This window comes from Muntiacus reevesi, chromosome 1 (genome assembly GCF_963930625.1).
Source record: "Muntiacus reevesi chromosome 1, mMunRee1.1, whole genome shotgun sequence".
NCBI lineage: Eukaryota > Metazoa > Chordata > Mammalia > Artiodactyla > Cervidae > Muntiacus > Muntiacus reevesi.
In genome coordinates, this window is record NC_089249.1 from 185,157,238 (window position 1) to 185,172,685 (window position 15,448).

Below are 15,448 nucleotides of genomic sequence, written 5' to 3' on the forward strand. Positions count from 1 at the left end.
TTTTCTCCCTTGTTATATTAAGTGTCATGGGCTTCCCAGGTGGCGCTAATGGTAAAGAACCGCCTGCCAATGTAGGATATGTGGGTTTGATCCCTGGTTCCGGAAGATCCCCTGGAGTAGGAAATGGCTACCCACTCCAGTATTCTTGCCTGGGAAATCCCATGGACAGAGGAGCCTGGTGGGCTACAGTCCATGGGGTTGCAAAGAGTCAGACACGCCTGAGCACTATCTGTCTATACTAAGCATCAACACTATTTCCTCGATTTTGTCTAAAATATTTCCCATGTGGCCTTTTCTAGAATAAGATGCTGGAGGAATTCCCTGGCAGTCCAGTGGTTAGGACTCTGTGATCTCACCGCTGAGGGCCTGGGTTTGATCCTTGGTCTGGGAACTAAGATCCCACAGGCTGCGTGGCAAGGCCAAAAAAATAAAAATAAACTTTAAAAAATTTCTAAAATAGAATTAATTGCTGGACTGAGGTGAGAGGAAGGGCACTGCCTTGGTAGTTTTTACTCCTAAACTCTCCTAGATTCAATTCAAAGTTCTAGAAGCTGGAGCTAGAAGCCCCTCAGCTGTAACAGGAAAGGTGTGTGAGTCGCTGAGTGAGGAGACTGGGCTTCCAGAAGTCGGTGCAGAGTGGACCACGCCTCCCCCATCCCCGTCTCAGCACCACTCACCCATGCCTCGGAGCTCCACGGCCGGGCGGCACAGCTGGAGAGCCTCCCGGAGCAGGCTGACCTCAGGACAGTCCATGTGTGGGGCGCACAGGGCGAAGTCCTCCAACAGACCCTCGATGCCCCCAGAGAGGCCCCGGCAGGAAATCCAGCTCATGCTGCCTGTGGGGAGAAGGGGGTGCTGTGGGGAGCCTGCAGCTTCTTTCAGCGCATCCTGGGAGGTGAGATAGAGGTTCTCACTCTCAGCCTCAATGACATTTGGGGCTGGGTCGTATTCTGTGGTGGGGCCTTCGGGTAGGGTGTGGAGAGCAGTGTCCCTGGTCTCCACCCACTAGAGGCCAGTGACGCCTCCCAAGTGATGACAGTTGGAAACATGCATATTGTCAAGTGTCCCTTAGGAAGCAGAGTCATCCCCGGTTGAGAATGATAGGAATGAAGAGATGGATGGATGGATGGATGGGGAAAGAGAGAGACGGATAGATAAATAGAAAGATGGATGGACAGATAGATGATGGACAGACAGATAGACACATAGATGGTAGATGGTCGGGTAGATCCCCTGGGGTAGGAAATGGCAACCTGCTCCAGTATTCCTGCCTGGAAAATTCCATGAACAGAGGAGCCTGTCGGGCTATAGTCCATGGGGCTGCAAAGAGTTGGACACAGCTGAGCAATGGAGCCCACACACACACACACAAACAGAGATAATAGATTGATAGGCAAATAGATAGATGGATGGATAGACAGATATAAAGATGCTAGATATAAATGGTAGAGAGATAGAAATATAGGTAGGTTGGTAGGTTGATAGATAGTTATGATAGATATTGATTAGATAAATAAAAAGATGATAGATACAGATGGTAGAGAGAGATATATATGCTAGATGAGATTTTATATTTATATATATATATATAGAGAAAGACATGATAGATATGGCAGATTACAGATAGATGCAGATAGATAGGCGATAGATACTAGATACTAGATGGTAGATAAATAGAGACGGTAGATGATAGATTGACAGATAGGTAGACAGGGTCTCTCTCATTCTAAGACAGTTACTCATCCTCTATACCATCAACTAGCCCTAGATGCCAGCTGCAACCAAAATATCTCCAGACATCACCTAGGGTCCCTTGGTGTGTGTGTAGGTGGGGGTGGTGATGGTGCAGAACCGCCCCTGGTGAGAACTAGTGCCTGAAAAGGAGCCAGAGATTTTAACCTTCACCCTTCCGTCTTGTCAGGCTCCGGAAAGTGGGAGCACCAGAGGGTCGGGGACACAGGCAACCCCTCCGAGACCTTACCCAGAACCTCCTGCTTCAGCTCCTCGATACGGCCCGCATGGAGAAGGTGGTAGGGTAACTCCTTCAGCTTCCTCACGTTTGCAACCATGTCTGAGAACCACAGGGGCTGAGGGGCCACCTGCAGAGGAGGAGAGAGCTGGCAGCCAGGCCACTAAGACACAAACTCTTTCATTCACTCTACAAACACGGGCCAGGCCAGGTGCCAGGTGATGCTGGAGGGACAGTGACACGATTTCAGATGGAGACACCCTCACATACCCACACAGGCTGGGCTGGGACAGGAGGGGTCTGGGGCTCCGGGAATCCAAGGGGCATCAAAACTGGGTCTCACAGGGTAAGTAGGAGCCTGTCTGGCAAAATACATTGGAAGTGATGGCATTTCAGAGCAAGGGAGCATTGTGTGCAAAGGCCCAGTGGTGGGAGAGAGCAGGATCAGAGTTTGGGAAGGCTGAATTATAAGGCAGAGTGAAGGATCATGGTTGGGATGAGACTAGGGAGGTTGTCGATAATAGATCACAAAAGCACTGAACTTTAGGCTGCGGAGATTGGACTGGAGACTGGGGAGCCATGGGAGGTGCTAGAGGAGAGACATGATCAGATTGGATGGTCAGAAGCGTTGCTGGGGAAGATGGACTGGAGCGGGAGGTCCTGAGGCTATGAGACCAGGAAGGGGGCAAACTGCATCCTAAAGAGACGAGGCTGAGCCTGCAGGAGCTCTGGGCACACAGGAGGGGATCTATGAGAAACCAGAGGAGAAAGAATCAGGCCTGGCCCTGCCTCTGGCTGCTTCCCTGTCCAGGAGGGGAAATGAAAAAGAAAAATCGAACTATAATAAAAGACTTAAAAGTGTATTCCCTAGTTGTAGTCACTGTGCTATGTTTAGGGAAAATGTTAACAATAGGGGAATCTAAAAGAAGTGTCCACGGGAACTCTTACACTCATGGCAACTAGTCTGTGACTCTAAAATGAATTTGAAACTAAAAGCGTCTTTTAAAAAGTCTGAGTTCTGGACTTGCCTGGTGATCCAGTGGTTAAGAATCTGCCTGCCCATTCAGGGAACACGGGTTCAATCCCTGGTCTGGGAAGATCCCACGTGCAGAGGAGCAACTAAGCTTGAGTGCTGCAACTACTGAAGCCCATACGCCTAGAGCCCACGCTCCGAAACTAGAGAAAGACTGCTTGCAGCAACGAAGACTCAGCACAGACAAAAATAAAGTAAATAAATAAACAGTCTGAGTTCTGCCTCCGAGTGAAGGGAGCGTGGAGTGAAGAGCAAGTAGTCAAGGGAAATCCCTGGCAGTCCAGTGGTGAGGACTCTGCGCTTCCACTGCAGGGGACATGGGTTTGATCATTGATTTGGGAACTAGATCCCATAAGCTGCGTGGCATGGCAAAAAAAAAAAAAAGAAGAAGAAGAAGAACAAGTAAGCAAAAGGAAGGAAATTATGGAAGACTTACTGAAGGAAGAGGCATTTGAGCTGGGTCTCGAGGTATTTGAAAGGCAAAAAAAGAGAGAGAGAGAGAGAGAGAGATGGCAACTTGTAAGCTAAGGACCCAAGTCTTACAGCTCCTGGGTACAAAAGAAAGACTGGAAGGAAATATGTGACTAGTGACTGGAAGTGTGGGAGCAGCTCTTCTCAGAGCTGGGACTTGTGAGTTTAGCTTTTATTTTACTGTTTGATCCTCTCTGTGATCTCCAACAATTACACACAACTCTTCTATGTGGGAAACGAAATAAGTGCTATTTTTAAAATGAGTAACACTTTGGGGGAATCAATGACAGAAAATTGAATTGTATCAGGAGATTCACAAGGAAAACATCAACCCACCTCCCCCCTACTCCCTTACACACCCACCCCACCCCACCCACACACACACACACACACACACACGTCCACACCTCCCCCCCCCCAAACACACACAAAAGGAGGAAACTGCTGTGTTTCAGGATCAATCAGAGTACAAGGAATTAAAATTCTGGGATGCCCCGACTTTGGAGACAAGCTTTTAAACGTTGTGATTTTGTTTTTTCATCTGGAAAGTTAGTGGAGCGTAAATTCCTCCTCTGCTGCTCCCCATCCTTCAGATAATGTTTGGGGACTTTTCGTCCTTTGTGAGGAAAGAAGGAAAGTAGGTAGAGGGCATCTGGGGTGGAAATAAGGATTGGAAGGAGGCACGTGCCTTGTGGGCACAGAAGTGTGGAGGCTGGGAGTGGGGAGCAGGGGTCCCCGGACACCTCACCTTGCGGTCCAGGTTCAGGGGTTTTCCCACAAGTGGCAGAGTGATGAGTTTTTTGATGCCCTGGCTCCAGGCCCCTGAGAAGAAGTCAGCCAAGACGCCATGACTCTTGGCCTTCTCAGGCCCAGACAGGTAGCGCTCTCGGACCACCTCGGCCAGCTGTCTGCAGAGAGGAGACACGGGCTGATGGGCCTGGGGCTCAGGGTGAGCTCAGAGGTGACGACTGGCCACCACTCCCAGGAAGTGATTCCCCCATGCCAGTTCATCCTAAACTCCTTCTAGATGCTTGCTGGCTCAGCTGACCACCTGCACTATTTGTTACCTACCATTTGTCTCTAAATCAACCCATCTTACCTTTGTCCTTAAATGATTTTACTTTAAAAAAGAAATATTTGGTAAACAACAAGACCTACTGTATAGCACTGGGAATTGTATCTTATAATAATCTATAATGGAAAAGAATCTGAAAAAGAATGTATACAAGAATATACTAATATGTATAAAAATATATTAATATATAAGATTAAATATATAAATATAAATAATATATAATAATATATAAGATCATTTATATACAAATAACTTATATAATATAATAATATACAAGATAATTTAGATATAAGTACTAATTTATATATATAACATATATAATATATGATAATAATATGTATATATTTGAATCACTTTGCTGTATTCTTGAAACTAACACAAAACTGTGAATTAACTATGGTGGTGGTTTAGTTGCTAAGTCGTGTCTGACTCTCAGGAACCCATGGACTATAACCCTCCAGATTCTGTCCATGGGATTTCCAATTTAAAATCAGAAAATTTGGGTTCCTCAATAATTAAACATAAAACAAGTCACTATATGATCCAGAAATTTCACTCCAGAGTATATACCCCCCAAAGAATGGAAAAGCAGGTGTTCAAATAAAAACTTGTACATGCATATTCACAGCAGCACTAGTCACAATCACCAAAAGGTAGAAACAACCACATGTCCCTCAACGAGTGAGTGAATAAATAAAGTGTGATCCATGCCTGAAAAGGAGTATTATTCAACCATAACAAGGAATGATGCACTAGCTCATGCTGTAACGTGGATAAACCATGGAAATACTATGCTGAGTGAGATAAGCCAGACGCAATAGACCACACTGTGTGTGATCACATCCATGTGAAAAGTCCAGAACAGGCAAATCCAGAGAGACAGAAAGCAGACTCGTGGTTGCCAGGGGCTGGGGGAGGAGGGGATGGGATACCTTTTAGGGCCATGGCGATGTTCTGGAAGTAGACAAGAGGTGATAGTTGTACCACATGTGAATATGCTAAATGCCACTGGACTGTTCGCTTTCAAATGATGAATTTCAAGTGAATTTCTCCTCAATTTAAAGAAGTAGTTCATTGTGGGAGCTTCCTGGTAGTCCAGTGGTTAGGACTCTGCAATTTCACTGCGGAGGGGTCAAATTCTATTCCTGGCCAGGGAGCTAGGAGCCCACAAGACGCGTGGGGTGACTAATCATGATAACAAACAAGTTACCTGTGTTAGAGCTCATGGTGGGGAGACCCTTGAATGCTGTGCTAAGTGGACTTGATTCCCTGGGAATGGGGAATGAAGAGGATTTGGAACAAAGAGGAACTCAATCAGTGAGTCCTTGCTCTTGGAGTCCCACCCAGACAGTGTCACCAACCCGCTCGACTCACCTGTGGGCAATGGCCAGAAGGGTGAAGCCATCCACGGGCCGCCTGGCCAGGCAGTTACCCAGATCTCGACGAAGCCTCACCCACAGCAGGGGTGGGAAACGCAGAAGCTCTTTGCTGGGTGGGGTCCAGTCTTGGTACACGCTCTGCAGGACCTCGTCATCCAAGGACAGGACATCCTTTAGCTCCGCCTCTGAGAGCCCATGCCTGTGGAAAGGAGGAATGGACATGGGAGCTCGCCTGTGTCTCCTGCATTGGAGAATGCAGAAGCCAAGGGAGGGACAGATGTGACCAGCTCTGTGGCATCCTGCCCATCACTGAAGGGCTCCCCATGGAGATCTGCATTTGGACAGTGCCACGGCTAGCTGATACTCACACCTGGGTCCAGCTGTTCCCATCAAGTAAGGCATTTCCTGGTCTTTCCTTCTTTCTCACACCTACAGAACCCTGAACCATCCCTCCCCCAATCTCAGATGAGTCGAGTAGCACAGGAAGAGATGTAACTTAGGAAAATAATGCATAAACCACCCCCATGTGCTCTTGCCTGAAAAAGGAAGTGGCTTTAAACACGACAAGCATCGGACTGGAGTGGACTTCATAATAGCTTCAAATAGCAAGCGTTTGCCTGGAAAAACTAAGAGACTTGCCACAAATTTCCTCTGGGTTGGAGAACAAGTAGAGTTCATTTCAAAGCAGATGAGAGAGGGAGGCTGGCTTCTGCTTACAAGGAATACAAACACCTATGTGTGTGTGTTTTTAATTCCCTGATATCGATTAGTCTTCATTTTGCTGGAAACACTTTCCACATTCTTTACACATACAGAATACCTGCTCACTTGTAATTTTCTGTTGTCAATCGAGGTACGTATTAACATCAGTATTCTCTGAGATCTCTTCCACTGAGACAATCTCATCTTTGACCATCACAGCTATGTCACTGGAGGTGTTCTCCACAGTTTCCCCGTTGGGGTAGCCCGGCCCTCTCCCTAATCTGCTTTTCTCCTCTTGACAGGTCTTTCCAAACCAATATTCCTGGGAGCCACAACATGGGGGTTTACACGGGGTGGTCCAGTGTTTCCTCAAACATTTCCTCTTTCAGAATAGAATCTTCTGGGATTTCCCTGGCAGTCCAGTGGTTAAAACTCTGTACTTCCAATGCAGGGGCACAGCTCTGATCCCTGGTTTGGAAATTAAGATGCCACATACCTCGAAAGTGAAAGTGAGGGTCGCTCAGTCACGTTCAACTCTTTGAGACCTCATGGACTATACATACAGTCCATGGAATTCTCCAGGCCAGAATACTGGAGGGGGTAGCCTTTCTCTTCTCCAGGGGATCTTCCTGACCCAGGGATCAAATCCAGGTCTCCCACATTGCAGACGGATTCTTTACTAGCTGAGCCACAAGGGAAGCCCAAGAATACTGGAGTGGGTAGCCTATCCCTTCTCCAGCTGATCTCCCTGACCGAGGAATTGAACCTGGGGTGTCCTGTATTGCAGGCAGATTCTTTACCAACTGAGCTATGAGGGAAGCCATGTATCTCGAGGTGCAGCCATAAGGAAAATAAACAAACAAACAAACAATAAAATCTTCTTTCTCAATCTTCAGGATACTCTCAATACAAACCAGGTTTGGATTCTCTCTTTGTGGTTTCGGGCACAATGAATGGCTTGTCCACCAGATCAAAAAAATGGAACATCCCAAGAGGCTTTCAAGCTGGATATCCAAGGGAAGCACAGCCCCACACTTCTCTGGCATCACATTCCTCTGGGTAGGGACCTGGCCAGTCCATTCATTCTCAGAGAAGTAGAGGGCTGCATCCTGGAAGGCCACTGACATCAGTAAAGCATGGGCACTTTTGCTTAACCCCTGTTCATGGAGTATCATCTCTGTGCTGCCCCCTGGAGGACAGAGAGCTAGGGGCCCACGAAGCTTATCTTCTAGTGCAGAGAGCCACATAGAAAACAACCGAGAAAACACACACACACACACAAACAGTAACACCAGTTGCTAGGAAGAAGATAAGCCAAGTCACAGGAAGGAGAAAGACAAGGTAAGTGGCAGGGGAGAGATCATTCTTGGAGCATGTGAGCCCCTCTGATAAGGTGCCCTCAAGAGCTGGAATTGTGCAGGAGGGGGCCTTCTTCCGTTTGTCAGATGGGGAAATTGAGGTTTGCGTATTCATGGTCCTGGATGGCCAAGGGAAGAGGAATTCAATTCCATCCCTGCTCTTGAAGATGTTGTGTCTCCTCGAATCTAGGGCTACAATGTTCAGTATAGTCGTCACCAGCCACACACAGTCATTGAAAGTTAAAAATTAATGAAATTTAAAATCCGGTTTCTGGGATGGATAAGCTGCCTTTCAAGTGTTTATTTGCCACACGTGGCTCGTGGTTACCACTTTGGACAACGAGATATAAAGCATTGCCCTCATTGCCAATATTCTATCGGACGGTGCTAGAGATGTGCCCTGGGGGATGTGCCTAAGGTCACAGCTGAACCACTAGGTTAAGAGCCCTTCTCCTCCCCAAAGACATCTCTTGACAATGTGGACCCAAAGCAGGCACCTCACCTGCCCCCCAACATGGGACCTTCCTTTCCTGTGCTGCAGACAGGCTCTGTGTGTGAGATCACACCACCCTGCATTTGATGCTGGCCGAGGGACCTTGGCCAGTGATGTCTATTTGCAAGTATAATCTCATTATTTCTTTCAGCAGCCATATACAACGGATACTCAGCTATCCACTCTGTGCAGAGTGTGTGTGAAAAGGCTACAATGCATGCCTAACACAGAGTTTCACAGCTTCCCACTGTGATGCTGAGGGTCAGATCATCTAGGATGCTAGTAGAATTCCTAGCCTCCAACCACTAGGGGTCAGCAGCATGATAGATGAGAGATGATGTGATGTGCTCTGTTGTCACTTTAGGCATGTCTGACTCTTTGTGACCCCATGGATTGTAGCCCACCAGGTTCCTCTGTCCATGGGATTCTCCAGCCAAGAATACTGGAGTGGGTTACTATTCCCTTCTCCAGGGGATCTTCCCAACCCAGGGATTGAACCCCTGCCTCTTACATCTGCTGCATCGCCAGGAGGGTTCTTTACCACTAGTGCCACCTGGGAAGCCCTGACAGGTGATAGATAGACATGTATTGTTGTAGTTGTTCAGTCACTAAGTCATCTGACACTTTGCAACTCTTTGCAGACCTGTGGACTGCAGCATGCCAGCCCTCCCTGTCCCTAACCATCTTCCGAAGTTCACCCAAGTCCATGTCCATTGAATTGGTGATGCTACATAGACAGATACATAGACAGAAGGAAAGAGAGATAACCTAGACCAATGCATGGAGGTGGAAAGCAGATTAATGGCTGGCAGGGACTGGGAGAGGAGGATGAGGGGTGACTGCTGACGGGGACAGGGTCTCCCTTGTAGGGTGAGGAACCATTCCTCATGGTTAGTGGTAGCACAGCACTGTGAATGTACTCAATGCCAAACTGTACACGTCCAAAGAGGGAACTTTATGATATGACTAATACTGGGCTGAAAAGTGTTCCTCAAAATTCATGCCCATGGGGACCCTGTGAATAAGACCTTATTTGAAACCAGTCTTTGGGGAAGTGGTCAAGATGAGGTCCCACTGAGGCAGGCTGGGACCTGGGACCTGGGACCTGGGGCCCTTTTCTGCAGTGCTTGCGCCCGGACAAAGCTCTCCTCGAACAACAGAATACAAACAAACTGTAAAGAACTGAAAATAGCTTCACACATGCACCATTGGGGAAATTATGGATAGGACAGAAAGAGACCAAAAACCCAACTGCCACTTCTGAAGAGCTGGGAGCAAAAGCAGGGTGTTTCATATGCCCCCTGCCTACCACACCACCAAAGGGGTGGACAAACCACCTAAGCTACCCCTCCAGCCCGACCCCTACCTTCACCCGAATAAGGAACCAGCTCACTGGGAGCAAGCAAGCAAAGGAATTTGCTATTTGTTCTCCCTCCCCCTCTGCTGCAACAATGCATGCATGCTAAATTGCTTCAGTCGTGTCCGAATCTTTGCAACATCATGGACTATAACCCACCAGGCTCCTCTGTCCAAGAATACTGGAGTGGATTGTCATGCCCTCCTCCAGGGGATCTTCCTGACCCAGGGATGGAGCCCATGTCTCTTGCATCTTCCACTGGCAGGCAAGTTCTTTACCACCAGTGCCACCTGGGAAGCCTGTGTTCACAGCAGAGGTACCAGTAAAGCCTTGCCTGAATTTCTTGTCTGGCCTCTGATCTATTTCTATTGATTGAGAAAGACAAGAACCCCAGTCACTAACAATACTGGACAGAAGTGGACCCTAATCCAATGAGTGATGTCCTTCCAAGAAAAGAGGGAAATTCAGACAGAGAGACACACAGGGATGGAACCACAAGATGACAGAAGTGGAGACTGGAGTGATGCTTCTACAAGCCAAGGAACGTTGAGCATGATCAGCAACACCAGAAATGAAGGAAAATGCCTAGAACAGATTCTCCTTCAGAGCCTCCAGAAGGAGTGTGATTCTGCTGACACTTCGATTTCAGACTCTGACCCTCAGAATCGTGAGAGAATATACTTCCACTGTTCTAAGGCACCCAGGTTGTGATTTGTTACGGCAGCCCTTGGAGAAGAATGCACGCGTACTATCTCAGCTCAAAACAGAGTGAGCACAGCAGAGACTCACCGGGAAGACTCAATGTAGCCCAGCACGTGGGCCACCAGGAGCCGCCCGTGTGTCTGCTCCAGGCGAGCACACAGCTGTTGCATCGCCTCCTTAGCAGTGGAGGCCAGCGGGGCTGGCACAGTGAAGGACGCCCACTTCCGGGCCTCTTCGAAAGCCAGCCTCAGCCGCCCGGGGTGTCCACACTCTGGGAGGCTGGCCCAGAGCATGTCCCTCTGCACCGGACTCAGTGTCCTCCTCGAGGCGGCCAGCAGGAGCTGGATCATCTCCTGCCCTTGGTTTCCGGAGAGGGGTTTCACCTCCCAGTAAGCCCCTCGGTCCGTGAGCACCTGCCGCATGGTGTCTAAAGCCCCCCGCTGTCCAGAGCAGGCCGAGACGATGAGGTGGACCCTCGGAGGACATTTGGGAGGCACCCAGGGGATCCTCCTAGCACAGTGGACAGAGTCCACCTCATCCACTGAATCCAGCAGGATCACGAGGGACTCAAAGTTTCGGCAGGAGACGGTGTGGAGGAGGATGTGGAAAAACTGGACCACCCTGGTATGGGCCTCTAGGACCTGGGCAGGGGGCAGGGGTAGCCCATAGGCCAGGCACACCTGGAAGCAGATGCTCTGGAGCAGGCCTCGGGCCTCAGAGCTCATCTGTGACGTCCCCAGAAGCCGCAGAATGGTCACTGTCTTGCGGCCGAGCAGCCCCGGCATTTGCTCAGCCAGCTTGCACATCAGAGCCGTCTTTCCGATGCCGGGGGGTCCAAAAAGCACCAGGGGTGGGTGGGGGTGGCCATCACTCTGTCGCAGTCGCTGCCCCAGCTGGGTCAGGAGCTCCTGGCGCCCACAGAAGGTCCGGTTGACCTCAGCACTGAGTCCCAGGTGGTGGCGGATCTCCTGGTAGAGCCACGCCAACTCCTGCCTGCCCGCCTCCAGCTCCCGGAGGCACTCAAGAACCTGATGGTTAGCCCTGGCCACAAACTGTTCCCCCAGCTCCTTCAGGTATCGGGCATGAGCCTTGTTTTTGGGGTTCACCAGGTCTCGGCTCCACGCTAGGTGGTGGGCCTTGAGAACTCCAAGCTGCCGGTCAGCAATGCGCTCCTTGAGGTTGCTGAGAAGGTTCTGGGCATCCGTGTCCAGGCAACCGTCTGCAAGACGGTCCACCATTTTGAAGGCACAGTCTTCCAGGATGTGCTTATTGAGGTCTTGGATCTGTCTCAGGAAGACGGTTGCCCCGTGATCCCCAACTGTTGAGTTCAGCAAGGCCCGTTCTATTTCCCACTCAATGACTGCAAAAGTAAAAGAGAGTGTGGTCAGTGTTATGGCATCAGCTGGCTCAAATGGGGACAATTGGGAGACACATTCCAGGAATGGGAACACTGGAATTCAGGCTTAATGTGGGCCAGAGTCACTTGGCATAACTATAGACAACATGCAAAGGAGTGGGCTCCAGTGTGTTCCAACAAAACTTTATTCATAAAAACAAGCAGTGGGCCAGGTTTGGCTTGAGGCCACAGTTTGCCAGAGTCACTTGGGGCCTCACAAAAACCGACATGGCTGGACCCTCCAGAAGTTCTGATTCTGCATGTCAGGGTAGGGCCCATGGTTTGAATTTCCAACAAGCTCCCAGGTGATGCTGAGACTGGGGTGCAGAGGCCACACCAAGAGTGGCATTGATTTAGCCACTATTCACAAAGAGCTGACTCTTTGGAAAAGACTCTGATGCTGGGAAAAACTGAAGGCAAAAATGGGGCATCACAGGATGAGATGGTTAGATAGCATCACCAACTCAAGGGACATGAATCTGAGCAAACTCTGTGAGATAGTGAAGGACAGAGGAGCCTGACACGCTGCAGCCCATGGGACTGCAAATAGTCGGACATGACTTAGCAACTGAACAACAACAACAACAAAATCAAAGATACCTTGGTGTAGGCCACACACAGATGGTTGTGAAGCAGTGTGTGTGTGAAGCAGTCTCATCATAAAACAATGCCATCAAACTCAAAATAGTTAAATATGGAGTTTATATAGCTCTTAAGTATGGCCCCAAAAGAACTGAGAACAAAAGCTCAAACACTGGTGTGCAGGAATTGTTCATTTCAAAAAGGTTAATTTCATGCTATGTGAAAGCCGCCGTAGGTAACTTACAAACTAGTGTGCTTGAGTGTGTTCGAATAAAACTTTATTTATGAAAACAAGCAGTGGGCTGGGTTTGGCCCTTAGGCCATGGTTTGCTGACCCCTGTCCCAGAGCATGCAGCAGCTGCCCTGAGGACCTGTATCTTCTAGAGCCAAGAGCCCACACTGACTTCTCCTTGGAGACCTTTGTTTTGAAATAGCAATCAGGTTTGAGTTATTTTTGAAGCTGCCTTGGGCTCATCAGAGGCTCCCAGATCTCTGCAGCTGAGTGAGTCAGGCCCTTGGAGACAAGAATCAGTCTCAGAGCCAAACACAAGAGCCACTCAAAAGTCTTCCTTGGTCTGACCCCACAACCCCCTTAGTCTCATGAATGGAGATCAGAGACGAAGGCAACTCACAGTCTTTAAACAGGATCCTTCTTGGACACATTTTGGCATGAACCAATCCAAGACCATCTGTCTGCTAGCAACAGGCTGTGTGACCTTGGGAAAAATTGCTGCACCTCTCTGAGTCTCTGTTTTCTCCCTTTAACATGAGTACTAATCCCAAAATTGAAAGGGCTGCTATGAGGACTTTCTATGAAATAATGCTTGTGAAAAGATGAGCATATTATGCTGAAGGAACAAAAGGTTACGGTCTGTGATTTTATCTTCTGTGACATGGTAGAAACAAAATAAATGAGATGGAGTTGGGTTAGCGCCTGCCAAGGCTGGGGTCTGTGGGGAGGGGTGAGTGTAGCTCTATATGGCAGTGGGAGGGACCCTTGTATATCAACCATGGTGGTTACTTGAAGCTATACAGGTGATAAAATTGCAGAGAAAGAAAAGGTTCATACACACACATGCACAAACGGTTTCTGCTAGTCTCTCTGTATTCTAACAATGTCCACTTTCTGGTTATAATACTGCACCCTAGTTATGCAAGATGTTACTTTTGGGGAAATCTGGTAAAGGATACATGAAACCTCTTCCTCTTTTTTTTCAATTTCCTGTGAAACTCTACTTCAAGATAAAAATTTTTTTAAGAAAAATTTTTTAAGAAAAAAAATTTTTTTAAGAAAAAAAAATTTTTTTAAAGAAAGTTTAGCAGGGTGCTTGAAAAATAATATGGTCTAAAGGCACTGTCTATGACATACCCCTGACCTCCACACCCATTTGTCTTTCTGCTGATGTCTAGGAATTTCTATTCGTTCTTTCAGATGGGACTTACTAATGGGTGAGGTTTGACACGATTGCTTAGTGATCTTATTGTTGAATCAGATCACGGCTGAGACAGGACCTTTCAGATCTCCATAACGACTCCCCTAGGTACTACTTCTGACTAGTTCTGTTTTACAAATGAAGAAACAGAGGCTCCAGGCCTGCCAGAAGTCAATGCAGGTGGAAAGGGGCAGGGCTGAGATGTTAATCTGGGCCCATCCCAAAGTACAGAGCCCAGAAGCTGAGTATGACCTCAGTGGCAGATATCTCTCTGAGTACAACTGGCACACTTGGCTTTGTGTCATAGAGCAAGCTATAGTGACATAGTAAGTGCTCAATAAACAGTGGACTTAACATTATTATACACACAAAAGGTGTATTCAAAATTGGTCTGTCATTACTAGTCTTAACCAAAGAGTCAAGGTTAGCATCACCTATGAAGTCAGGAGGGCCTCAGGGACTCCTGACATGATGGGATGGGGAGGGAATTTCAGCTCTGTGGTCTTCCTCCCCCACACCTATAATCCCAGTCAAACCATGAGAAAGTACCAGCCAAGCCCAGACTGAGGGACATTCTATGAAAGGCCTGACCAGTAAGCCTCAAAACAGTCATGAAAAACTGTTGCAGACCAGAGTAGCCTAAGGAGACAAAGGATGAAATGCAGTGTGAATCCTGGGACAGAAAGACATTGATGGGAGAACTGTAGAAATCCAAATAAAGTCTGGAGTCTAGTTACTAGTCATGTACAGGTAGTAAATGTTGATGTTCATTTCTGAGTTCTGGTAAATGTACCTCGATCATATAAAATGTTACTCTTACATGAGTACAAGAAATCTACACCATCTTTGTAGCTTTATAATGTTGTAACTTTTTTGTTAATCTAAAATTATCCTCAAATAAAATTTTTAAAAATTGGATATGTCACTACTAGAATGACTATATATATGATAAATATCAGTCAATATATTTTAATAAAATACTATTAGTATAAATGACTACATTCAATACCTTTAAATAAATCAATATATTTAATACGTTGATCAAATGAATTTATATATTTTATAGTGTGGTTAATATAAATCAATATATTTAATATTTTATAACATAAATTCATATATTTAGTAGCATGGATAACATGAATTCATATAGTTATTAGTTTGGATAGTATAAATTCATATATTTAATAATGTGAGGGCTTCCCTGGTGACTTAGTGGTAAAGAATCTGTCTGCCACTGTAGGCAACACGGGTTTGATCCCTGATCCAGGCAGATCCCAGATGCCACAGAGCAGCTAAGCTAGTGCACCACACCTATTGCATGTGTGCTTTAGAACCCGGGAAGCGTAACTACTGAGCCCACACGGCAATTACTGAAGCGCTCACGTCCGAGAGCCTCTGCTTTGCAACAAGAGAAGCCACCGCAATGAGAAGCTGGTGCACTGCAACTGAAGAGTTGCCCCCACTCTCTGCAACCAGAGCAAGCCTGCGCAGCAAGGGA

The 15,448-nt window shown here is 47.4% G+C and overlaps 1 protein-coding gene across 1 annotated transcript in view; it reads right to left on the reverse strand.

The window, feature by feature from the left end:
- Positions 1-11,792, reverse strand: part of NWD1 (NACHT and WD repeat domain containing 1) — a 52,386-nt gene extending 40,594 nt beyond the window's left edge. Inside the window, exons 1-5 of the mRNA XM_065931894.1 lie at positions 10,627-11,792; positions 5,923-6,126; positions 4,222-4,381; positions 1,982-2,099; positions 678-836 (exon numbers count right to left, since the gene is read on the reverse strand). Coding sequence (XP_065787966.1) covers positions 678-836; positions 1,982-2,099; positions 4,222-4,381; positions 5,923-6,126; positions 10,627-11,777 — 1,792 coding nt within the window. The 5' untranslated portion in view covers positions 11,778-11,792. The remainder of the gene's footprint in view (positions 1-677; positions 837-1,981; positions 2,100-4,221; positions 4,382-5,922; positions 6,127-10,626) is intronic.
- Positions 11,793-15,448: the final 3,656 nt, after the last annotated feature.